A 26,932-nucleotide genomic window follows, 5' to 3' on the forward strand; every position below is an offset into this window, starting at 1 on the left:
ATTTTTTTGGTTTGGGATCGGGATTTTTTCGGTTTGGTTTGGGATTTTTGGGATTTTTTTCCAGCCCTAGTTTAGACAGTTGTATACATACCCATATTATAATATAGGAGTGGGGTTAAAGGAAGCACCTTCCGTGAAGTTCCAATTATTAATTAGAAAATATATTAGGGGAAAGTCAGTGAATGATGTTTGTTTGACACAGTCGGTCAATAGCAAAGATTGACTTGTGCAATGAAATGAGAGGGAGGGAGGCAGCGTGAGGAGAGAGGAGGTGGCAGCGGAGTTGGGGGTGGGGGAAGCTTGAAAATTCTAATGTTATTAGTGGAGGATAATTGGGAAGCTATGACAAAAATTTCTTAGTTGGTGAACTTAACATAAAATTGGGTATCAATAAAAGTACCCTCTGAGGGCAGGGATGGTTTTTGGATGACAAAACCTTGAGAGGTGTGTTCAATTAAGATTTTGAAGGATTTTAAAAGAGTTATAAATTTCATAAAATTTTATGGAATTTCAAAGACCTTTATTTAGTATTTTGGTAGTGCATTTGTAGCATTTTAGTAATTGAGAAGAGTGGGTTGGAGAAGAAGGTCACATCCACGAAAACAATCCAGTACTTGCAGTTGAGAAGACAATTTAAGACGGATAATTTTTTTTTTTAATTTGTATAATATAAAAGGAAGCACCTTCCCTGAAGTTGCATGCAGTAAGCACTCAAATTATTGATTAGCATAGAAAATATCATAGAGGAAAGTCGGTCAATGGCAAAGACCGACTTGTGTAATGAAATGATGAAGGAATTGCTCCTCTCTTCCTCTTGCATATTGTTAATGCAGAATACTCTATAACTACTACGTATGTATATATATGTGTGCACGTTTAATTAGATTCCATGCGCATTATTATTACTATTACTAGCTCAAAAATGCCGAAATTGCTCATCGCTTCCTTTTGCATGTTGTTACTGGTTTTCTTCAAACTAGTTGAAGCAAGCCAATTTACATGCTCCGAATCCATATGTAGCGATGATCGAGGCCCGGCTATCCATTTTCCATTGCACCGCAAGCATCATTGTCTTCCTGGACTTGAATGCAATCAGACAGATGAGCAGCCGATAATCCTAGGAAAATTCTTTGTCAAGCGCATAGATTACAAGCGTCAGGAAATCCAAGTGTATAGCACATACACAGATAACTGCTTGATGCTAATAAAGCCTGTAAAACTCCCAAACATGCCACTCTTTTCCGTCAACTTGTCAATTTTCGACATCCTTAACTTTACCTTATTCAGCTGCCCACCTGATGGAAGATCCCATGGGATTCAAGTCCCCTGCCTCGGTGACCCTGGCAGCACAACTTCTTATTGTTCAAGTTCCCCATCATTGGATGATATCCCTGATTATCTACAGTCTTGTACAAGAATGTATGATGTTTTATCAGTTCCAATTGGTACAAAGTTCGAAAACGAATATGGTGTTCTTCGTTTCAAGTGGTCCACACCAAATTGCAGAGAATGTGAAGCAGAGGGAAAGAGGTGTAGGTGGAAGAACAATGGCACCAACAGTGAAATTGAATGTGTTCACTGGAGGAAACCAAGTAAAGATAACATATATTATACTCATTGCTAGCTAGCTTTAAACATTGTTCTTTCCAATTTTATGTTGTCCATTTTATTAGGATTAATCGACTGACAGTCTCCATTTAATTTGCAATTATCTTTTACCGGCAGCACATGGAAATCACTGGTTACAGGTGGAGTCCTGGGTTCTTTGCTTCTCGTTCTACTGATGATTGCAGCATATCGGGTATATAGCGCTGATAGAAAGGAAAAAGAGAGTCGATTAAGAATTGAAAGATTCTTGGAGGATTACAGAGCACTGAAACCGAGCAGGTATTTGTACGCAGATATTAAGAGGATTACAGATCAATTCAAGGACAAGTTGGGCCAAGGAGCCTACGGAACTGTCTTCAAAGGAAGGCTTTCTTCTGAATTCCTTATTGCTGTCAAAGTCCTCAACAGTTCTAAGGGAGATGGGGAAGAGTTCGTAAATGAAGTGCGAACCATGGGTCATATCCACCACGTCAACGTGGCTCGCTTGGTTGGATTTTGTGCTGATGGATTTGTACGAGCTCTTGTTTACGAGTTCTTCCCCAATGGTTCCCTGCAAGATTTCATTTCGTCTGCAGATAGTAAGAATTCCTTCCTTGGTTGGGATAAGTTGCAAAATATTGCCCTCGGCATAGCCAGGGGAATTGAATATCTTCACCAAGGATGTGATCAACGAATCCTCCATTTCGATATCAAACCCCATAATGTTTTGCTAGACCAAAACTTCACTCCAAAAATTTCTGATTTTGGTTTGGCCAAGTTATGTTCCAAGGATCAAAGCTTGGTGTCTATGACTACAGCCAGGGGGACCATGGGCTACATTGCACCCGAAGTGTTCTCCAGGAATTTCGGAAACGTGTCTTACAAGGCAGATGTCTATAGCTTTGGAATGCTGCTGCTCGAGATGGTAGGAGGAAGGAAGAATATTGGTTCAACCATCGAGAACACCACAAATGAAATTTACCATCCACAGTGGATTTATAATCTTCTAGAGGAAGGGGATGACCTACGAATCCATATTGGGGAAGAAGGAGATGGTAAAATTCCAAAGAAACTTGCAATTATAGGGCTATGGTGTATCCAGTGGCACCCGGTGGATCGTCCGTCCATGAAAATAGCGGTTCAGATGTTAGAAGGAGACGGAGAAAGCTTGACCATGCCGCCTAATCCCTTTGTGGCTACAGGTCCTGCAACTAAAAATGGAAGCATTCCGGCAAGACGACTAGAGTTGGAACCAATTGCTGAACTAGAGTAGAAATTGTAACAACAATATATGTAATATTAACATTGAATGTGTAATCTTTCGAACCTAATTTAAGGGTGTTTGTTTCCAATTCTTGTTAACTTTTTTTATTTTTTTATTTTGTGAGCATCGAAGGAAATCAAGTCTTGGACTTGCCCTATGCATGTGGCAACCCCTCCCAATTTTTTCTCTTCACATTCGGCCAACTTTTACTTGGAATTTTAATTAGTATAAATCTTAAACAAAGGAAAACAAAATGTAGTTTCTGAGGTATTGAATCATTGAAATAGACGTCGTGCTGCTGGGTTGGAACTTGGAAGAAACTTCATGGATGGATGCTGGATAGAAGTAGCAAATTAACTCATTGAATTATTAAAGGTACCCAATATTCACATCAGTTGCTATAATAAAAGATTTGGAATTATGTGTATTATCCAAATGATTATCCTTCTTTTATTAAATTTCCAAGGAAAATGAAAATGAACTAAAATTGTATAAATTAATGAAGTGTCAAAAGACAATAATAAATTAATGGAAAAAGACTAAAATTTTATAAATTAATGGAGTATCAAAAGACAATAATAACAGAAAAAATCATTTTTCGTTAAACAAATTAACTATTTATTTAAGAGGATGTGGATGATGGTTTATGCATCACGTGAATAAAAAAAAACCAACTTTGAAGAGAGACATTCATTAGACCAACTCCAATGGTGGGCTAAAAGCCAAATTGCCCCCCAAAATTTCCCTCCAAACCCACTCCAACCCAAGGGGAAATTTTTGGCTAAATGCTAAATACTAAACCAATGTCAAATTTCCCCCAAAATTTAGCCCAGAAATCAAAGTGGACTCCACTCAATATTTATCGGAATTTAAATTTTTTTTAGATTAAAATGTTCATAAAATTAATTTACGATAGTCTACATATTTATTTAAAAAAAATATTAATTTAACAAAAAAAAAAAGCCTAAATTCATTCTTTAATAATCCAAGGCTAAAATTTTAGGCTCGAACGGTTGGAGCAGAAAAACTATTTCTGGGCTAAAAGCTAAATTTTTCGGGCTAAAAAATTTGACTTTTAGCCCAACCATTGGAGATGGTCTTAGAAGCAAAGAAAAAAGTTATAATGATTTAGGAAAAAACAAGAAAAGGTAATTAAATGAGACTCATTGACTTGATTAGGAAAGGGCCGGTGAATGAGAATTTTTTTAATATGATCGGAATACGAGATGATATATTATGTGTTATTATGTAAATAGTGAGATATATGTGTTAAAAAGTTCATATCTTAAAAAGTAAAATTTTTCACTACTTATATAAAAATACATGATGTACCATTCGTATTCCGATCACAATGAAGAATTTCTCATGGTAAACAATCTTGAGACATTCATTACAAGCCAATAAAAAGTTATAACAATTTACCAAAAAGCAAGAAAACCTCATTAAGTGGGATTCATTAAAATACTTGATTAAGAGAAAAGTGATGCTATCTACATACTTTATTCAATTTGCAATTGACCGACATAATGAACTGAAAGAAAATCAAATAACAAAATTTAACAAATGATGCATGAGAAGTAAAAACGAATGTGTAGATAGTACAACCAAATAATATTATTATGTTTACTTTCAAGTTTTTAAGGAAATGAGAGTGCTAGTTTGCAATTGGATAAAGAGATAAAATTTTTAGAAGAAAAACTATATTCTTGTGTTTGTTTTCAAGTATTTCGAGAAATGAGAGTGGAAATTCGAATTGGAATTAGGAATGAAAGTTCCACTTGACTATGACCAGTAATCTAGTATTTGGTTGGGAGCTAGTGGCTAGAGCACCCTCCGTGCAGCTGAAGTTTTGAAAAATATCCAAGAGGAAAAGTCATGCTAAGTTAAAGCCAGGCCCATAATGTTGGACAATCGGTCTATGACAGGATTGACTTATGTGATAATTGAGATTGACGTACACGTAACACGGTAATAGGCCCATGATGCCAAACAGTCGGTCAATGGCAGGATTGACTAATGTAATAATTGAGATTGATGTACATGTGACAGGGGAGACAAGGATTGTCTGCCCTTCTACTTTCGGTGCCTTCATGTTTTGTGTGGTCACGGTTAAGCCACGCTAACATTTTATATTATTTTTTATCAAGAGAATAAGACAAAAATAAATAGTAATATAAAATGTTGATGTAGTTTAATCGTAACCACACAAACATAAAAGCACGAAAAGACACCGGAAGTAGGAGGGCAGACAATCCTTGTCTGTAACAGGTGCCGGTCACGATCATAGTTAATAATACAAAACTATGTGAATAAAGACTTACACACTACAATCCTTCGTTATGGAAAGAAATCATTTTTCATTCTAATCCATCAAATCAGGAAATTCATACTTTTGAAATTTAATCCAATGGTTTAAGTTATTACGATTTTTAAAATAAATCCTTATTTTTAACCGTTGGATCAAATGTTAACGACATAAATTTCCTGATTATACGGAAAGGATCCGAAAATGATTTCTCTTCCCTTCATTAGAAAGAAAAAGACATCAACCTGTTCCGGATTTCATGTGAATTAAAATTAATTATTCTTCTTTTATTAAATTTCCAAGAAAAATGTAAATAGAGTAAAATTGTATAAATTAATGGAGTATCAAAAGACAATAATAACAGAAAAAATCATTTTTCGTTAAATAAATTAACTATTTATTTAAGAGGATGTGGATGCATCACGTGAATACAAGAAACCAACTTTGGAGAGAGACATTCATTAGAAGCAAAGAAAAAAGTTATAATGATTTAGGAAAGGGTCATTAAATGGGAGTCATTGACATGATTTGAAAATGGGTGGTGAACAAGAAATTTTTTAGTGCGATCGGAATACAGGATGATACACCATATATTATTATGCAAATAGTAAGATATGTGTGTTAAAAAGTTAATATCTTAAAAAATAAAATTTCCCACCATTTATATAAAAACAAATGATGTATCATTCGTGTTCCGATCATAATGAAAAATTTCTCGTGATGAATCACCTTGAGACATTCATTACAAGCCAATAAAAAAGCTACAACAATTTACGAAAAAGCAAGAAAACCTCATTAAGTAGGACTCATTAAAAGACTTGATTAAAAGAAGAGTAGTGCTATCTACATACCTCATTCAATTTTCAATCATCCGATATAATGAACTAAAAAAAATCAAAAAACAAAAGTTAACAAAAGATGCCTAGGAGGTAAAAGAAAGTGTGTAAATAACACAAGAAAGAAATATGGTAGGTCTTCCAATCGATGTGAATCAATAATCTAATATTTGGTTGGGAGCTAGTGGCCAGAGCACCCTCCGTGTAGCTGCAGTATTGAAAAATATCTGGGAGGAAAAGTCATGCTAAGTTATAGCTAGGCCCATGATGCCGGACAATCGGTCAATGACATGACTGATTTATGTTATAATTGAGATTGATGTACATGTAACAGGCCCATGATGCCCATCAGTCGGTTAATGGCAGGACTGACTTATGTAATATTTGAGATTGATGTACATGTAACGGGTGCCCGTCACAATCACAGTTAATAATACAATGATATGTAATAAAGACTTACACACGACAATACATTATTCATCTTTCGTTACAAAGAAAAACACATCATCCTGTTCCGGATTTCATGTGAATTAAAATTAGTTCAAAATACATAAAATTGCTCTTCTCTTCCTTCCTCTTGCATATTTTTACTTGGTTTTCTTTAGAAAAAATTATAGCAATAGTTCTTTAATTTTAATTCAATTAGAGTAATGATCTATTAACCAAAAATTTTATGATCATTAACCCCTTAACTTACCAAAATGTGCAACTATGATTCTTTTTGTCAACTCCATCAGAATTTTGTTAAAAAGACTCATATTGGAAGAACCGTTGATACAATTAGATTGAAGTTGAGAGACGTTGCTCTAATTGGCTTAAAGTTGAAGGACTATTTCACTAATTGGGTTAAAGTTGAGGCGCTATTCCTACGATTTTTTTCATTTGGTTTTCTATATTTGCCTATTGATTCAGTCTCACGTGTGTGTGGCACGTGACTTATTTTGATGGAAGTTTTAACAGAGTTAACGAAAAGAACTACAGTTACACTTTTTGACGAAATTAAGGGACCAATGATCATGAATTTTTAGTTGATGAACTATTACTTAAACTGAGTTAAAGTTGACAGATCGTTGCTACAATTTTCAGTTGAGGAAAGCAAGTATAACATATGTAATTATTGCTGGTTTTAAGCAATTATCATGAGGATATTAATGACAGTCAAATTTTGCATCTTATGTGAAATCCCGTTCTCGGATTTCACTGTTATAATCTACGTATTTGTATTATTGAGATTTTATATTATTTTTCGAGAATTTATATTAGTTTATTTGAAATTAGATTTCAATTAAACTAGGTACGAAGGGTGAAGTTTGAAAAATTATTATTTACTCGTTGACCTTTTGATGTCACAAGTAACGTTTTCGAATAGGCCTTGAAGCCACGAATGCATAGGCAAAAGCCGTTTGCGAGTCCGAATTATGACGGTATAGTTACAGACATTTGAAGTTGTGAAACTTTAGGTTGTGAAAATTATTTAATTTCCACCAGAGGGTAAAAGGTGCAAATATATATTTGGGAAGTTGAAATAATTTAGGAAAAAGCATGAAAACCTCATTAAGCGGGACTCATTGACACGATACTTAATAGGCGAGGGTGGTGCTATAGCCTTCTCAATTTTCGGCTTTCGGATGAAATAATTTGAAAAAAATCAAATGACATAAATAAAGTAATTAGAAGTATAGAGGTAAAGGTGGTGCTATAGCCTTCTCAATTTTCGGCTTCTAGATTAAATAATTTGAAAAAAATCAAATGACATAAATAAATTAATAAGAAGTGTAGAGGTAAAAATAAGTGTGTGGATAACAGCACCCAAGTAATATTTTTGTGTTTACTTTCAAGTCTTTAGAGGAATGAGAGTGCAAGTTCGTAAAGCGAATAAGGGATGAAAATTTTAGGACAAAAGTCATATTATTGTGTTTACTTTCCAAGTCTTTTGGGGGAATGAGAGTGCACGTTCGCAATTGGAATAAGGGAAGAAATTTTTAGGTGAAAAGTCATATTCTTGTGTTTACTTTCAAGTCTTTAGAGAATGAGAGTGCAAGTTCTCGGAATAAGGGAGGAAATTTTTAAGTGAAAAGTCATATTCCTGGGTTTACTTTCAACCAGTCTCTAGGGTAATGAGAGTGCAAGTACGTATTGGAATAAGAGATTAAAATTTTGGAGATAAATCATATTCTTGTGTTTACTTTCAGGTCTGTAAAAGAATGAGAGTGCAAGTTTGCAATAGCAATACGAGATGAAATTTTTAGGTGAAAAGTCATTTTCTTGTATTTACTTTCAAGGTTTTAGGGGAATGAGTGTACAAGTTTGCAAATGGAATAAGGGATGAAATTTTTAGGAGAAAAGCTTATTCTTGTGTTTACTTTGAAGTCGTTAAGGGAAGGGGAGTGCAAGTTCCCAGTTGAAATAAGGGATGGAATTTTTAGGAGAAAAATCATATTCTTGTGTTTACTTTCAAGTCTTTGGAGAAATAAAAATGCAAGTTCGCAATTAGAACAAGGAATGAAAATTCTACATAACTATGACAATTAAAGAAAGAAGTCAACTTTCAAAGTGGTAGGATCTCCAATTGATGTTAATTAGTAATCTAATCATTGGCCGTGAGCTAGAGGCTAGAGCACCCTCCGTGAAGCTGCAATACTGAAAAATATCCAAGAGGAAATGTCATGCTAAGTTAAAGCCAGGCCCATGATGTCGGGCAGTCGGTCAATAGCAGGAGCAGGACTGACTTGTGTAATAAAAAGAGATTGACTTACATGTAACGGTGCAATGTTACAGTGATAGCTAATAATATAATGTTACTTGGATAAAGACTTACACAGAACATTACATTATTGATCCTTTTTTTTTTTGGGGGGGGAACTTACATTATTGATCCTTAATTGCAAAGGAAAACACTTCATCCTGTCCCGGATTTCATGTGAATTAGAATAAAAGTCTAGAAATGCAGAAAGTTGCTCCTCTGGATTTAACCAATTATCATGAGAATATTAGTGACTGTACTCTGATTTTGCATCTTACAGGCAACATATATATGCAAAAGATTGGCTACAGGCTGGGTTCTTTGTTTCTTGTTCTACTGGCAACTGCAGCATATCCTAAGTTGGTCAACTTGGGATATGGTGCTCATGGAAAAGGAAAAGGAGAATGAATTAAGAATTGAAAGATTCTTGGAAGATTACAAAGCACTCAATCCATCAGGTAAAGAGATCACAAATCAATTCAAGGTATTGGTGTCAAAACTCGAATAAAGCCCGACTAGGTTCAACACATGGTTTGCTCGGGGTGTTGCTTTCGGTCTCGTTGCCACTGGATGGCTCAAGAGAAAGAGAAAATAGGCGTGACACTAGACAGTTGGTGTTTATTTAGTAATGAGGTTGGTTTGCGCTTAAATCTAACTTAACCAAAACGAAGATACACCTAGTGAGATTCTGGTTCGATTAAGTTTTTTCTTATGCTTCGATTGAACAAGGACTTGGAATCCATTGTAAAAAGTGTGTTTGCCTAAGTTTGTAAGTGGAAATAAAATACTAATTAAAGCAAAAAACAGAGTGTAACCATTTCATGATTGAGTCAAGACTATAAATGTTCATAAAAGGAAATCAAGGGCTGATAAGCCAATTTACATAACTGAAACTTAAGAGCTCGTTTGGATGTGCTTTTAAAATGACTGAAAGCGTTTTTGGTGAAAATATTTTTGGAAACAATCCTTAGTAACAATACTAGTAAATCGTGGAAAAACACTTAAAGTGCTTCGTGGAAGCAGCACATGACTTGAAATCCATTGTGAAAACTGAAAAGTGTGTTTGCCTAAGTTTGTAAATGGAAATAAAATAATAATGAAAGCAAAAAAACTAAGTGTAACCATTTCATGATTGAGTTAAGACTATAAACGTTCATAAAAGGGATTCGTGGGCTGATAAGCCAATTTACATAATTGACACTTGAATAAACTTCGAAGTGTAAAGAAAACAAAAAAATCTGGCAAGATTCATAATCATGACCGTTCTAGCACATTATTCTTCTTTTATTAAATTTCCAAGAAAAATGAAAAAAGGGTAAAGGAAAAGTTTTTTTTTTTTTTTGAACAAACAATATTATCTACACTAAGACCTACTCCAACCCTTGGAATAAAACTCAAATTTTAGGTTCAAAACTTACCCCAACGTTCCAACCCTTGGGCAAGTATGAATTAAAACCCAAAACTCATTTCTAGGACAAATTTAGTCCATAATTTCCCCTTAAGTTTAGTGAGGTTGGCCCACCATTTATGTGTATTTTTTAGTTTTATATTTATAAATCCATTGAATCAAATGGCTAAGATCTAATTTGATCAAATCTAACGGTAAAAAAAATCTAATGGTCCAAATTTAAATCCAACGACTAAAATAATTAAAAAATATATTTTATGTGTTTCATATTCTTTCATACTATTCCACGAGTTTCATGATGCTAGTTTAGTGATTTTTCAATATTTATCGGAATCTAAATATTTTTAGTTCAAAATGTTCATAAAATTAAATTAGGATAGTCTACATAATTTTTTTTTAAAGTCACTTTAGGGAAAAAAAATTATCTCAAATTTATTCTTTAATAATTCCGGGCTAAAAATGTGACATCCCGTCCCGGAATTATTGGAAACGTACGTGTGAAAAGACCGTTTTGCCCCTAGTTTGTTTTCGATACGTAATTTGGTTGTTTTTGTGTTGTGTTGGCATGTCTTTAGGCCACACACACACACTCCCATACCTGCACCACCTTCTGTCACTCTCTCTCTCTCTCTCCCGTGTCTCTCTCTCCCTTCCTATCACCATAAACGTACGGACAAACACCAAACTCACCCAAACCAGCACAGATCGAGGGAACCAACTACACCATCGAACTCGTGAGGCTGAGAGGAGTCCAGTGGTACCATTTTCAGGTAGGAACTCCGACGTTTTCACGTCGATTTCACGAGCTCAGTTTTGGTTACTATTCATGCAAATTTAATCTAGCTTGTTTTTGGACTTTTTAGGCTCGTAGATGTCTTTGTGAGGTCCCAAGAAGCTTAGGAGTGCTTCGTTGGACAAATTTAGACGTCGGGATCGTCCTGTACGAAGTTGGCCGGTTTTTGATTTCGTGGACAGGTATGATCTCGTAGTTTTTAGCCCTTAAAACTAGTCTATCGTGATTCTCCAAGGTCTAAGCGTCATTTTGGTTCAAGAATCTTGAAATTTGGATGAAAAACGACGGAGAATAGTGGGTTTAAACTTTCCCAGTTTTTCCGGTGGCCGGAGTCCGGCGAGGGTTAATTGGAGAAGAAGGGAGAATATTCCGTTAAGGTTTAACGGAATATTCCTAACGGCAGTGACGGCGTCAGTTAGGTTTAACGGAATATTCCGTTGGGTTAATGGAATATTCCTGATGGCGTCACTTGACGCCGTCAGTGTGCCTGGCACGTGGCCGCGCGTGGGTCCGTGCCTGTTTTGGCGCGTGAGGGCGCGTGGGAGGTCCAAAAATTATTTTAAAAATATGGGTGTGATCGTGAGGTTGTGTAGATCATGTTGGTATATTCAATTGTCCATTTTGAGCAATGTATGAGAAGTTATTTTGAACGGACGGTTATGTGCTCTAAAGTTAACGTTTTTATAGTTAATTCGCATATATGTGACACGTATCCCGAGGACGAGCGTGCACATTCGAGGCAGGGGGGCTACGACCCTTCCACATATCAGTGAGTGGGCTTTTGTTTTCCGTATATACCTATATACATATTATTTCCCAGAATTTAGTTTGAATGCTTCGTTATATGCCATTCCTTTTATGTAATTAGTGGTTATGCATGATTAATAGCATATACGTTTAATTATATATTCGATTATGCATATGTCATATATATATATATATGTTGGTGCTGTGGAGGCATAGGTAAGTGCCAGGTAAGCGTTATTTAACGATTGCATTAAATAGTGGTTAGAAATGCTTAGAAAGCTCATAACCTGCACCCCCGGTGTTAGTGCTCCCGCCCAGAGTAGGGCACAGTCCTTCACGTGTTGTTCACCTCCCGCACCACACGCTCAGCTTGGATTCAAGTTAAGTGTACAGTCTTGTCGTACAGATCACTATAGGTGGTTCCGACTCGTAGGTGACCCGCGATTATTCGCACAGCCTTCACGTGATCGTAGCACTAGAGCGTTCATATGTATTACACCCAGGCCTGTCGTACAGACCATTATAGGTGGTTCCGATTCGTGGGCAGGTTTAGTGATTAAGTTTGAGATTTGAGCTCTACATTCAGCCGTACAGGTCACTTAGGGGACTCCGGCTGTCAGATTATTATGCTATTGATGTGATTTATACCTGAGCACTTGCATGTTATTATGAGGTTTCGAGATGGCATACCTGTGAGCATGATTGGCATACCTTTGAGCATGACTTGGCATATCTACGTATATGTGTTTATTTTCTGGGAAGTATACAGGTTTTACGGCGAGGGGTTAGAATGTATTTTATGAAATGATTTTCAAAGATTTGGTTTTTGCCCACTCACGCTTTTGTTTTTCGCCCCTCCAGGTTCTAGTAGCTTAGCGAGTTCGGTGGTTTTCCCAGAGGACGTCCCGGCATTCTGACAGACACTCACCTATGTAGGGTCACCTTCGGGTGCACTATTGTTGTATCGTTTCTTTTGGACTGCTGTAGGCTTCAAGCTCTAAATTCAGCGTCTTACTTTCGCTAACACATACGTCATCACATTATATTTGCTAGTTTTTAAATTATTCGTGCTTTTATATTACTGTTTGTAGCTTCCGCACTGTGCACATGGCTACGTCACTTCCACGTGACGGCCAGCATGCCCTGATCTCGGTTGGGGTGTGTCAGTTTGGTATCAGAGCTTAGGTTTGGCAGTCCTGTGTCTTTTGTGAGTATTCTAATGGTTTTGGTGCCTTCTGTCAGAATTATGCCGCCTCGTCGGGAACCACGCCGTTCAGATGAGTCTAGTTTCCCCGATATCACTCAGCTGGGGGAAGCTATTGCTACCGCTATCCAGGCAGCTATCCGCCCTCCCCAGAGGACTCCTCTGGAGACTATGTATAATCTGAAATTGGATAAGTTCCACGGTCACAAGGGGCACGAGGGCGCGGAGCGTTGGTTAGAGCATATTGAGAAGACTTTCCGAGTGTTGAACAATCAGGGAAATCTTCCTGTTGAGAAGTGGCGTTCGATGTCGACCTCCACTCATTGTGATACTTATCAGGAGTTCTACGAGGTTTTGCTGAGGGTTGAGGACTCTGAGAATATGACGAGCGAGAGTGATGACGATGAGAAGAATGGTAACCAGAAGAAAGATGTCAAGGGTAAAGGTCAGGCATCGCTCGGGCCTCGTCAGACTCAAAACTTCAAGAGGGGTGGTAATAGCTCTAGCTCTTCTAGTGGTGGTTTCAGTGCCACTGGTCAGGAACGAGGAGGTAGATTTACTGGTGGCGCTCGAGGCCAGAGACAAGGGGACGGTGGTCAAGGTAGGGCCCCACTTTGCCGAAGGTGTAATAATCGGCACACTGGCGAGTGTAGGCAGGGTAGTAGTGGTTGTTTCACTTGCAGGCAAATGGGGCATCGAGCCGCGCAATGTCCCCAGAGTCAGCAGCAGAGACCGCAGCATACTTTCCTGCCACCACCTGCCCCTATCCAGCAGATTCAAGGTCCGAGTGGTTATGGATAGGCCGGTCGGGGTGGTGCCTACCACTACCAGGGTGATGCTGTTCCTTATGCCCCGGGACAGTATCAGTATCCTCAGGACCCCTACTCCCAGGGTGGTTACCCTCAGTATTCGGGCGGTTATATGCCGTATCCTCCAGCTCCAGCCGGTGGTTCTCAATGGTATCAGGGAGGACAGTTTCAGTAAGGAGAGATTGCTACTAGCAGTGCAGGGTCTTCGAGACAGACCGGTCAGGCCAGTCAGGGGCGTGGTACGCAGGGCCGTGGTACTCAGGCAAGCAGAGGTCGTGGCGGACGGCAGCAGGGCCAGAGGCGTATTCACAACATCTCTCTGCAAGATGCTTAGAACAACCCGGATCTGATTATGGGTACGTTAAATATTCTTGGTTATTTTGCTAGAGTCTTAATTGATTGTGGAGCTACACATTCTGTGATTTCTCATACATTTGCTCAAGTGACGCAACCTCGCCCCACACCTCTAGGGTTCGATTTAGAGTTCGCTATGCCTAGAGGGGAGAGATGTATTGTAGATCGTGTGTACCCAGGGTGTCCAGTGATAGTTGAGGGTGTTGTTATGCCAGCTGATCTTATCCCGTTAGATATTGTTGATTTCGATGTGATTTTGGGCGCGGATTGGTTGCACCCTAATCGTGCCAACATTGATTGTTACGGGAAAATAGTTACATTTCGTCGTCCTGGACTACCCGTGGTTACTTTTGTTGGTGAGCAGAGTGGGGTGAGACATGGTGTTATTTCGGCATTACGAGCGAAAAAGTTGTTGACTAAGGGTTGTCAGGGGTACTTAGCCCATGTGGTGTTGGATGAGGCTCCTCCTTGTAGTGTTGAGGATGTGAGGGTGGTCCGACACTTTCCAGATGTTTTTCCCGAAGATTTGCCTGGGTTACCACCAGATCGAGATTTGGAGTTCACTATCGAGTTGCTTCCAGGTACTAATCCTATTTCTTTGACCCCTTATCGTATGGCACCTGCTGAATTAAGGGAATTGAAGGTGCAGCTGCAGGAATTAGTGGATAAGGGTTTTATTCAGCCTAGTACTTCACCTTAGGGCGCTCCAGTATTATTTGTGAGGAAGAAAGACGGAACTTTGAGGCTGTGTATCGATTACAGGCAATTGAATCGGGTGACGATTAAAAACCGTTATCCGTTGCCACGTATCGATGATTTGTTTGATCAGCTTAGAAGTGCTTGCGTGTTTTCCAAGATTGATTTGAGGTCTGGGTACTATCAGCTGAAGATTAATAGGGATGACGTTCCTAAGACGGTGTTCAGGACTCGTTATGGTCATTACGAGTTTCTGGTTATGCCATTTGGGTTGACGAATGCACCAGCAGCTTTTATGGATTTAATCAGGTGTTCCAGCCTTACTTGGATAGGTTCGTCATTGTTTTTATTGACGATATTTTGGTGTATTCTAAGTCGAAGGCGGAGCATGTTCGACATCTTACATTGGTGCTGAAAAGGTTGAGGGAACATCAATTATATGCTAAGTTTAGCAAGTGCCAGTTTTGGCTAAACCAAGTAGCGTTTCTGGGGCACGTTATTTCTGCTCAGGGTATTCTGGTTGACCCTCAGAAGGTTGCGGCGGTGGAGAATTGGGAGCAACCGTGAACCGTCACCGAGGTGAGGAGTTTCCTTGGTTTGGCGGGGTATTATCGGAGATTTGTTAAGGATTTCTCGGTAATTGCCTTACCATTGACGAGACTAACGAGGAAAGATGTTAAATTTGAGTGGGATGATATGTGTGAACAGAGTTTCCAGCGGTTGAAGCATTGTCTCACTCAAGCACCTGTTCTGGCACTCCCGGACGATAGTGGTGATTTCGAGGTTTATAGCGATGCTTCCTTGAATGGTCTGGGATGTGTGTTGATGCAGCATGGTAGGGTGATTGCTTATGCTTCGCGTCAGTTAAAACCCCATGAGTTGAATTACCCTACTCATGATTTGGAGTTGGCTGCTATCATTTTTGCGTTGAAGTTGTGGAGACATTACCTTTACGGCGAGAAATGTAGGATCTTTACTGATCATAAGAGTCTCCAATATCTTTTTACTCAGAAGGAACTTAATCTTCGTCAGCAGAGGTGGATGGAGTTGCTCAGCAATTACGACTGCACGATTGATTATCACCCTAGTCGTGCGAATGTAGTTGCTGATGCACTTAGTCGGAAGTCTCAGGGCCGCATTAATGCGTTATATGCAAGCCGTATTCCTCTTTTGGTGGACTTGCGTGCTACGGGAGTGAGGTTAGAAGCAGAAGATCGAGATGTGGCTTTACTTGCTAATTTTCAAGTTAGGCCCATCTTAGTTGATCGGGTGCTTGCAGCCCAAGCAGCTGATGAGCAGACTCAAGAATTAATCCAAGCTCGAGAACAAGGTAGGAGGAGAGACCTCAGGGTACGTGAATCGGATGGCATGTTGATGCAAGAGGGAAGAATGTTCGTGCCAATTGATGTGGATTTGAGAAAGGAAATTCTTGATGAAGCACATATCTCGGCTTACGCCATGCATCCAGGGGCTACAAAAATGTATCATACCATTCGACCATTTTATTATTGGCCGGGTATGAAGAGGGAGATAGCCGAGTATGTGAGTAGGTGTGCCATTTGTCAACAGGTTAAGGTAGAAAGGAAGAAGCCGTTTGGGTTGTTGCAGCCGCTTCCCGTTCCCGAGTGGAAATGGGAAAATATCACCATGGATTTTGTGTACAAGCTTCCGCGTACACATAACGGTTTTGACGGCATTTGGGTGATCGTTGATCGACTCACTAAGTCCGCACATTTTATTCCAGTGAGAGAGAAGTATTCTTTGAGTCGTTTAGCGGAGTTGTTCATCTCGAAGGTAGTGAAGTACCATGGTGTCCCGGTGAGTATTGTTTCGGATCGTGATCCACGGTTCACATCTAAGTTTTGGGTGGCTTTCCAGGAAGCTTTGGGTACGAGACTACTCTACAGCACGGCGTATCATCCTCAGATAGACGGGCAATCTGAGAGGACTATTCAGACGTTGGAGGATATGTTGCGAACTTCGGTGTTGCAGTTTGGTGATGCTTGGCATCAGCGATTGGATTTGATGGAATTTGCCTATAATAATAGTTTTCATTCGAGCATTGGCATGGCACCATTTGAGGCATTGTATGGTAGAGCTTGCCGCACACCGTTGTGTTGGTCAGAGGTAGGAGAAAGAGTTTTAGTGGGTCCGGAGATTGTTGAGGAGACTACTCAGAACGTTCAGGTAATCAAGACTAATCTGAAAGCAGCACAGGACAGACAAAAGAGCTTAGCGGATCGGCATGCTACGGACAGAGTGTACGAGATCGGAGATTGGGTATTTTTGAAACTTTCACCGTGGAGAGGTGTAGTGAGATTCGGGAAGAAAGCCAAGTTAAGTCCCAGGTACATCGGACCATACATGGTCACGGAGCGGGTTGGTGAGGTAGCTTACAGGTTGGAGTTGCCTCCGGAGCTAGCCAGGGTGCATAACGTTTTCCACGTGTTTATGCTCCGACATTATGTTGCTGATCCATTTCATGTGATACCTCCTCAACCATTAGAAATTAATCCAGATTTGACGTATGACGAGGAACCGGTGACGATCATCGATGGGAAAGAGAAGGTTCTGAGGAACAAGACGGTGAAATTAGTGAAAGTTCTGTGGAGGAATCATTCAGTCGAGGAAGCTACTTGGGATACAGAAGATCGGATGAGGGACTTGTATCCTAGACTGTTCTTTGGCTACTAGGGGTTGTTACTTGGTTGTTTTGAATTTCAGGACGAAATTCTAGTAAGGTGGGTAGGTTGTGACATCCCGTCCCAGAATTATTGGAAACGTACGTGTGAAAAGACCGTTTTGCCCCTAGTTTGTTTTCGATACGTAATTTGGTTGTTTTTGTGTTGTGTTGGCATGTCTTTAGGCCACACACACACTCCCATACCTGCACCACCTTCTGTCACTCTCTCTATCTCTCTCCCGTGTCTCTCTCTCCCTTCCTATCACCATAAACGTACGGACAAACACCAAACTCACCCAAACCAGCACAGATTGAGGGAACCAACTACACCATCGAACTCGTGAGGCTGAGAGGAGTCCAGTGGTACCATTTTCAGGTAGGAATTCCGACGTTTTCACGTCGATTTCACGAGCTCAGTTTTGGTTACTATTCATGCAAATTTAATCTAGCTTGTTTTTGGACTTTTTAGGCTCGTAGATGTCTTTGTGAGGTCCCAAGAAGCTTAGGAGTGCTTCGTTGGACAAATTTGGACGTCGGGATCGTCCTGTACGAAGTTGGCCGGTTTTTTATTTCGTGGACAGGTATGATCGCGTAGTTTTTAGCCCTTAAAACTAGTCTATCGTGATTCTCCTAGGTCTAAGCGTCATTTTGGTTCAAGAATCTTGAAATTTGGATGAAAAACGACGGAGAATAGTGGGTTTAAACTTTCCCAGTTTTTCCGGTGGCCGGAGTCCGGCGAGGGTTGATCGGAGAAGAAGGGAGAATATTCCGTTAAGGTTTAATGGAATATTCCTAACGGCAGTGACGGCGTCAGTTAGGTTTAATGGAATATTCCGTTGGGTTAATGGAATATTCCTGACGGCGTCACTTGACGCCGTCAGTGTGCCTGGCACGTGGCCGCGCGTGGGTCCGTGCCTGTTTTGGCGCGTGAGGGCGCGTGGGAGGTCCAAAAATTATTTTAAAAATATGGGTGTGATCGTGAGGTTGTGTAGATCACGTTGGTATATTCAATTGTCCATTTTGAGCAATGTATGAGAAGTTATTTTGAACGGACGGTTATGTGCTCTAAAGTTAACGTTTTTATAGTTAATTCGCATATAGGTGACACGTATCCCGATGACGAGCGTGCACATTCGAGGCAGGGGGGCTACGACCCTTCCACATATCAGTGAGTGGGCTTTTGTTTTCCGTATATACCTATATACATATTATTTCCCAGAATTTAGTTTGAATGCTTCGTTATATGCCATTCCTTTTATGTAATTAGTGGTTATGCATGATTAGTAGCATATACGTTTAATTATATATTCGATTATGCATATGTCATATCTATATATATGTTGGTGCTGTGGAGGCATAGGTAAGTGCCAGGTAAGCGTTATTTAACGATTGCATTAAATAGTGGTTAGAAATGCTTAGAGAGCTCATAACCTGCACCCCCGGTGTTAGTGCTCCCGCCCAGAGTAGGGCACAGTCCTTCACGTGTTGTTCACCTCATGCACCACACGCTCAGCTTGGATTCAAGTTAGGTGCACAGTCTTGTCGTACAGACCACTATAGGTGGTTCCGACTCGTAGGTGACCCGCAATTATTCGCACAGCCTTCACGTGATCGTAGCACTAGAGCGTTCATATGTATTACACCCAGGCCTGTCGTACAGACTACTATAGGTGGTTCCGACTCGTGGGCAGGTTTAGTGATTAAGTTTGAGATTTGAGCTCTACATTCAGCCGTACAGGTCACTTAGGGGACTCCGGCTGTCAGATTATTATGCTATTGATGTGATTTATACCTGAGCACTTGCATGTTATTATGAGGTTTCGAGATGGCATACCTGTGAGCATGATTGGCATACCTTTGAGCATGACTTGGCATATCTACGTATATGTGTTTATTTTCTGGGAAGTATACAGGTTTTACAGCGAGGGGTTAGAATGTATTTTATGAAATGATTTTCAAAGATTTGGTTTTTGCTCACTCACGCTTTTGTTTTTCGCCCCTCCAGGTTCTAGTAGCTTAGCGAGTTCGGTGGTTTTCCCAGAGGACGTCCCGGCATTCTGACAGACACTCACCTATGTAGGGTCACCTTCGGGTGCACTATTGTTGTATCGTTTCTTTTGGACTGCTGTAGGCTTCAGGCTCTGAATTCAGCGTCTTACTTTCGCTAGCACATACGTCATCACATTATATTTGCTAGTTTTTAAATTATTCGTGCTTTTATATTACTGTTTGTAGCTTCTGCACTGTGCACATGGCTACGTCACTTCCACGTGACGGCCAGCATGCCCTGATCTCGGTTGGGGTGTGTCAAAAAATTTAACCCATAAGAGTCGGACTAGAAAAATTGTTCCTGGGTTAAAAATTTTAGGTTTTAACTCAATGGTTGGAGATGGTCCAAGGGAAAGGGGGTGGGTTAGCCTCACAATGGCCTAACAAGTGGTTCACTTACCAATGAAAAGAAATACTACTATACCATAGTACTAAGTGGCAAATTAAAAAAAAAAAAAAAGGTTGAGCAAAAGAAATTTCAACGATCTGGAAATGGATTGGGACTTTCACACACCATTTTTGTTCCTCTTCTACACTTTTTATTCCAGAGGTGGATTGTCTGCCCTCCCATTTCTATACTCTTCCCATGCCCTCCTGTGATGTGTGGTCACGGTTAAGCCACGTCAACATTTTATATTAATTTTTTATAGAAATAATAAAACAAAAAGTAATAGGAATATAAAATGTTGATGTGGCTTAAACATGACCATACAAACAAAAGGACATGGGAAAAGTATGGAAATGGAAGGGCAGACAATCTACCTCCTTTTATTCCACCAAAACAGTGCATCAAATTGGAGATGAGGCCACAACTAAGGATGAGCTTCCTCTGTCACATGTAAATTGAATTAATACTAAAATTTAATCTAAATATTTAACCTTCTTAGCATTATCATTCTTTTTTTATTAAGTTTTTAAGAAAAAATGAGAATGAGTTGTAAAAGTTAAATAAAAGAAATTTCAACGTTTTGAAAAGAGATTCCGACTGTCGCACACCATTTTTGTTCCTCTTATACACTTTTTATTCCACCAAAGCAGTACATCAAATTGGAGATGAGACGACAACCAAGGATGAGCCTCCTCTATCACATACTTGAATTAAGACTAAAAAACAATAATTGATATCATGTATTATTGTTTTTAACTTTTTTTTTTTTTTTTGCCATTAAATTGAATAAATTAATATAGTGTCAAAAGATTTGTTTATTTTTAGCTACCCAAAGGAGTGTCAAAAGACAACAATAAGAAAAGAAAAATCATTTTCCGTTGAACAAATCAACTATTTATTTATTTAAAAGAATGTGGATGTTGATTGATGCATCTAAATACGAAGAACGATCTTGGAGGGAGACATTCATTAGAAGCCAAAAAAAAAAAAAAGTTGAAATAATTTAGGAAAAAGCATGAAAACCTCATTAAGCGGGACTCATTGACACAATACTTATTAGGCGAGGGTGGTGCTATAGCCTTCCCAATTTTTGGCTTTTAGATGAAATAATTTGAAACAAAATCAAATGATATAAATAAATTAATTAGAAGTGCAGAGGTAAAGGTGGTGCTATAGCCTTCTCAATTTTCGGTTTTTAAATTAAATAATTTGAAAAAAATCAATTGACATAAATAAATTAATAAGATGTGTAGAGGTAAAAATGAGTGTGTGGATAGGATCACCCAAGTAATATTTCTGTGTTTACTTTGAAGTCTTTAGAGGAATGAGAGTGCAAGTTCGTAAAGCGAATAAGGGATGAAATTTTTAGGAGAAGTTATATTCGTGTGTTTACTTTTAAGTCTTTAGGGGAATGACAACGCAAGTTCGCAATTGGAATAAGGGATGAAAATTTTAGGAGGAAAGTCATATTATTGGGTTTACTTTCCAAGTCTTTTGGGGGAATGAGAGTGCACGTACGCAATTGGAATAAGGGATGAAATTTTTAGGTGAAAAGTCATATAGTGTTTACTTTCAAGTCTTTAGAGAATGTGAGTGCAAGTTCTCGGAATAAGGGAGGAAATTTTTAGGTGAAAAGTCATATTCCTGTGTTTACTTTCAACCAGTCTCTAGGAGAATGAGAGTGCAAGTACGTATTGGAATAAGAGACTAAAATTTTGGAGAAAAATCATATTCTTGTGTTTACTTTCAAGTCTTTAGAAGAATGAGAGTGCAAGTTTGCAATGGGAATGCGAGATGAAATTTTTAGGTGAAAAGTCATTTTCTTGTATTTACTTTCAAGTTTTTAGGGGAATGAGTGTACAAGTTTGCAAATGGAATAAGGGATGAAATTTTTAGGAGAAAAGCTTATTCTTGTGTTTACTTTGAAGTCGTCAAGGGAATGGGAGTGCAAGTTCCCAGTTGAAATAAGGGGTGGAATTTTTAGGAGAAAAGTCATATTCTTGTGTTTACTTTTTCAAGTCTTGGGAGAAATGAGAATGTAAGTTCGCAATTAGAATAAGAGATGAAAATTCTACATAACTATGACAATTAAAGAAAGAAGTCAACTTTCTAAGTGGTAGGACCTCCAATTGATGTTAATTAGTAATCTAATCATTGGTCGTGAGCTAGAGGCTAGAGCACCCTCCGTGAAGCTGCAATATTGAAAAATATTCAAGAGGAAAAGTCATGCTAAGTTAAAGTCAGGCCCATGATGTTGGGCAGTCGGTCAATGGTAGGACTGACTTGCGTAATAAAAGAGTGACTTAAATGTAACGGTGCACTGTTACGATAGCTAATGATACAATGCTATATGGATAAAGATATACACAGAACATAACATTATTGATCTTTTTTTTCTTTTCTTTTCTTTTTTTTTGTATGTTTTTGGGAACTTACATTATTGATCCTCAATTACAAAGGAAAACACTTCATCCTGTCCCGGATTTCATGTGAATTAGAATAAAAGTCCATAAATGCAGAAAGTTGCTCCTCTGGATTTAACCAATTATCATGAGAATATTAGTGACTGTACTCTGATCTTGTATCTTACAGGCAAGGCAACATATATATGCAAAAGATTGGCTACAGGTGGTGGAATCCTGGGTTCTTTGTTTCTTGTGCTACTGGCAACTGCAGCATATCGGGTATATGGCGCTCATGGAAAAGGAAAAGCTGAATGAATCAAGAATTGAAAGATTCTTGGAAGATTACAAAGCACTCAACCCAAGCAGGTAAAGAGGAATACAAATCCATTCAAGGTGTTGGTGTCAAAACTCAATTAGAGCTTGACTAGGTTCAACACATGGTTTGCTCTGAGTGTTGCTTTCGGTCTCGTTGCCACTGGATGGCTCAAGAGAAAGAGAAAATAGGCGTGACAGTAGATAGTTGGTGTTTACTTAGGAATAAGGTTGGTTTGCGCTCAAATCTAACTTAACCAAAACGAAGATACATCTAGTGAGATTATGGTTCAATTAAGTTTTTTCTTATGCTTCGATGGAACGAGGACTTGGAATCCATTGTAAAAAGTGTGTTTGCCTAAGTTTGTAAGTGGAAATAAAATATTAACTAAAGCAAAAAACTAAGTGTAACCATTTCATGACTGAGTCAAGACTATAAATGTTCATAAAAGGAATCATGCGCTGATAAGCCGATTTACATAACTAAAACTCAAGAGCTTGTTTGGCTGTGTTTTTAAAATGACTGAAAGCTTTTTTGGTGGAAATATTTTTGGAAACAATCCAGCAAAGATACTAGTAAATCTTGAAAAAACACTTAAAGTGTTTCCTGGAAGAAGCACATAACTAATGCTTCTTATAGAAGACACTTAAAGTGCTTTTAGAACCTAAAAATATTTTCTCTAAAAGCACTTTTAGTCATCGCACAACCAAACGAGCCCTAAATCAATTTAGAAATGTAAAGAAAACAAAATAATTCTAACAAGATTCATAATCATAACCATAGCACATCATGATCTACAAGTAATAATCTTCCATCCTAAAATGCCATATAACAAAGGGAAGGATAAATGCTAATCATCCTAAAACTTAATTATTATATCTCCCAGTTTAAGGCGTTATATTTAACAAGAGAATTATTATTAGCACTCTAAAAATTTAATAATGCACTTTAAATTTTTTATATTAAAAAGAAAAATATTCTTGTGATGAGTGCAAAATTAGATTTTTAGAATATCAATAATAGTTTCTTCTAACATTTGATGAGCATAATTGTTCTTAACACTTCAAAATAGTTATTTTTCATTCATTTTCTAAATTATTTTTCGAGAAAATTGTAGCAATGGTTCTTTAACTAAAAATTCATAAACATTAGTCTCTTAACTCATCAAAACGTGCAACTATAATACTTTTCGTCAACTCCATCAGAATTAAGTCAAAATGACTCATGTTGGAATGACTATTGCTACGAGCGAGTTAAAGTTTAGGAACCGTGTTGCTCCAATTGGTTAAAGTGGAGGAACCATTTCTCAAATTGGATTAAAATTGAGGGACCATTGCTACAATTTTTTTTCATTTGGTTTTCTATATTTGCCCCTTCATTCAGCCTCATGTGTGTGACACATGACTCATTTTGACGAAAGTTTTAACGGAGTTGACGCAAAGGACCATAGCTACCCGTTTTGATGAATTAAGAGAATAATGGTCATGGAATTTTAGTTAAGGGATCAAGACTACAATTTCCTCTTATTTTTCAAAGTGACCATCGTTCGTCCTCATCCATAAACATTATAATCAACGACTGATGATTGTTCACTTTCATGACATTATTTTTCAAAAATGACAATCATCCGTCTTCATCCTCAAACATTATAATCAACGATTGATAATTGTTCGTGACAAGTAAACACCAGAGAGTCATTAACATTCACTTTCACGACATTAGTTTTCAAAAATGACAATCATCCGTCTTCATCCTCCAACATTATTATCGACGACTTATAATTGTTCGTGACAAGTAAATAGCGGAAGAGTCTTTAACATTCATTTTCACGACGTGTCTTGGAAGTTGCAACTATCTTGCAATACCCAACCAAAGGGCTACTACAGTACCAATTAAAAAGACGGTTGTCGCTACGGGATGACGAAATGAATTTTGGAATTTATCAAAATTCTCCAAAAAAAGTAATGTTAATAATCCGCAGGTACTAAAACCATTAAAAGAAGGGAGTTTTAACGAAAAACTATGGTACTGTTCACTTTAATAAAAAACCATATTTTTACACTAAAAAGTCAAATCCGGTACTATTCGCTTTGCTCTTTATTTTGTCTTTATTGTTAAAACTCAAAGTTTTTAAACCATTTTCATTAGTTTTCCTTTAAAAAAATGCCCAATAACTTATTTGTCACTGTACAAGGTATTTAAAATACAAAGAAGAAATATAATTCAGGCAATATTTCCAAAGGATGTGCAAGTGCGCAAAGACACAAAGTTCACGTGATCCACCACCACACATCACACATCAGGACACACCCAAATCTCGTGCCCTTGATCTACCCAAGTCCACGCTCTTAGCACGTGCGATACGTGCCACAACTCACGCCCAAACCGTGAGACGCACACGTGTTCCGCATGGTTTCACTCGCTCACCTCACACACATAGTGCACCCCCACACGCCTCGTTCGTGGCAGCAAATTCCCCCAAACACGCTCGCACCGCGCACGCGTGGCAATCCCCCGAGCGTGAGCGCCCCCTCCTCGCATGCTCGCACGCTTCTCCTTCCCCATACCTCTCCCGCCCGACCCGAGTCGCCCGTCTCCGACCCCCTCCCTCCGTCTTCCCCTTCGGAGCCCCGCCCTACTCCTCGTGAGACGACGCCGTACTATTTATTTCCGGCCGCCGGAAAATTCGGGCACGGATTCCGGTGAAGCAGCTAGGGCTTCTGAAAGGGGGAATAGAAGATGGATCGGGTGGAAAATGGGAGTGGGAGCTCTGAGTGAGGGCGATGAGGTGGAATTCGAGGAGAAAATGGATAATTCCGGCCAAGGTGGAGTCAATTGCTAGAATTCGGCCGTTCCAGCTGGTTTTAGGAGGTAATTAAGTTCACTACAAGGAAAAGTTTACTTTGTGGTCATGTTTGGCTTCTGAGAAAATTTAAAAGCTTTCTCGTATGTGACTTGTGTGGAAAGTAATAGAGAATAAGCGCCTTGTTTGGCTGCTGAGAAAATTTGAGCAGAAGTCAACCTCATTAGAACCAAATAGGTGTAAACAATCAATTTAATATGTCCTTGCTTGATTAGGGTTTCTCTCTCTTGAAAAACATAAATTCGGTTGCATGATATGTCGCGGTTCTTGTCAAAATTTGATACATATACAATTACAGAGAGGGGATTCGTACTCGAGCGTAGAGAAAAAAAAATTAGCGGCAAGTTGAATTTTTCATACTCTTAAGCTTTGCAAACCTGGACATACCCCAATTTGAGTCTCTTTGCTTGTTGTTTAGTTTAGATTACATTTTAACATACAACATTTTTTTTGCTTTTAACTTATAAAGCTAAATACATGTGCATGAAATATAAATAGAGAGGATCTTTTTCGGTGAGACCGTTTACTGCCATGTTTTATAACTAATTCACTCATGTATTATTGCATGTGTAGATTTCTTATTAGTGCTAAAAAACTTCTACAGCCTCTTTATTCATTGTTCGAAGGAGAATAATATTGTTGAATGTTGTTGATTGTCCCGATAAATGTGACTCTAAACTCTAATTTTTTATTGTGACCGGAATACGAGTGTAGATCACATGTTTTTATATAAATAGTGGAAAATTTTACTTTTTAAGTTATTAACTTTTTAACACATATATCCTACAATTTGTATAATAACACGTGGTGTACCATTCCGCCGATCACATTGAAAAGTCTCTCGTTCACAATTGTTGATTGTCTGGATAAATATGACTTTCTTTTTTAACTCATTTAGTTTCGGCTTCAAACCCTCTTTCTCCTTAATCAGCAGTATTTTCTAAGTAATATTAGTAGCCAACTCACAAAAGAATAGCAATCACATGGCGATAGATACATAATCCAAATGACGGTGTACCCTGATTATCTTTTTCTTCGTTTTCACACCCTCCCACATGTCACATGTGTCTTTGTCTTGAGCTTTGACTACTTGAGGGAATTTGATAAACAGGATGTGCCTCAAATGAATCAGTCCCGAGCTGAAAGGGGTTTGGAATTTTGCCTTGCATGCATGGTGCCTTTCTTGGACCTTTTCGTCTTTGTCTTCGTCTTCATCCTCTGCTGTTCTGCTTTTCATTTGCTATATACTCTTGTCCCTTTGTTTTCTAGTTCCCTGTTCAAAGGAAGAAAACATATGACAACAACAATAAAAATCAAAACCCAGTCACGGGCTCGTATAGAAGGATTCTGTCTTGCTACTTTTATTAGCAAAATAATAAGAATATTAATAACGACCCTATGTCCTATATTTTGAATTTTTGTTGAAGGAATATTATACACAAGAAAATAATAAAGAGATCATTTATTTAGACCACATGTCACCAA

The 26,932-nt window shown here is 38.5% G+C and overlaps 1 protein-coding gene across 1 annotated transcript; it reads left to right on the forward strand.

The window, feature by feature from the left end:
• The first annotated feature begins 104 nt into the window (after positions 1-104).
• Positions 105-2,939, forward strand: LOC103932529 (rust resistance kinase Lr10). The gene is made up of 2 exons (XM_048566006.1): positions 105-1,593; positions 1,723-2,939. The coding sequence occupies exons 1-2, from the start codon at positions 890-892 to the stop codon at positions 2,858-2,860; spliced, it is 1,842 nt and encodes a 613-aa protein (XP_048421963.1). The 5' UTR covers positions 105-889; the 3' UTR covers positions 2,861-2,939.
• Positions 2,940-26,932: the final 23,993 nt, after the last annotated feature.

The sequence above is a fragment of a genome, unplaced genomic scaffold, assembly GCF_019419815.1.
Source record: "Pyrus x bretschneideri cultivar Hongxiangsu unplaced genomic scaffold, Pyrus_bretschneideri_v1 Contig40, whole genome shotgun sequence".
In the NCBI taxonomy this organism is placed as follows: domain Eukaryota; kingdom Viridiplantae; phylum Streptophyta; class Magnoliopsida; order Rosales; family Rosaceae; genus Pyrus; species Pyrus x bretschneideri.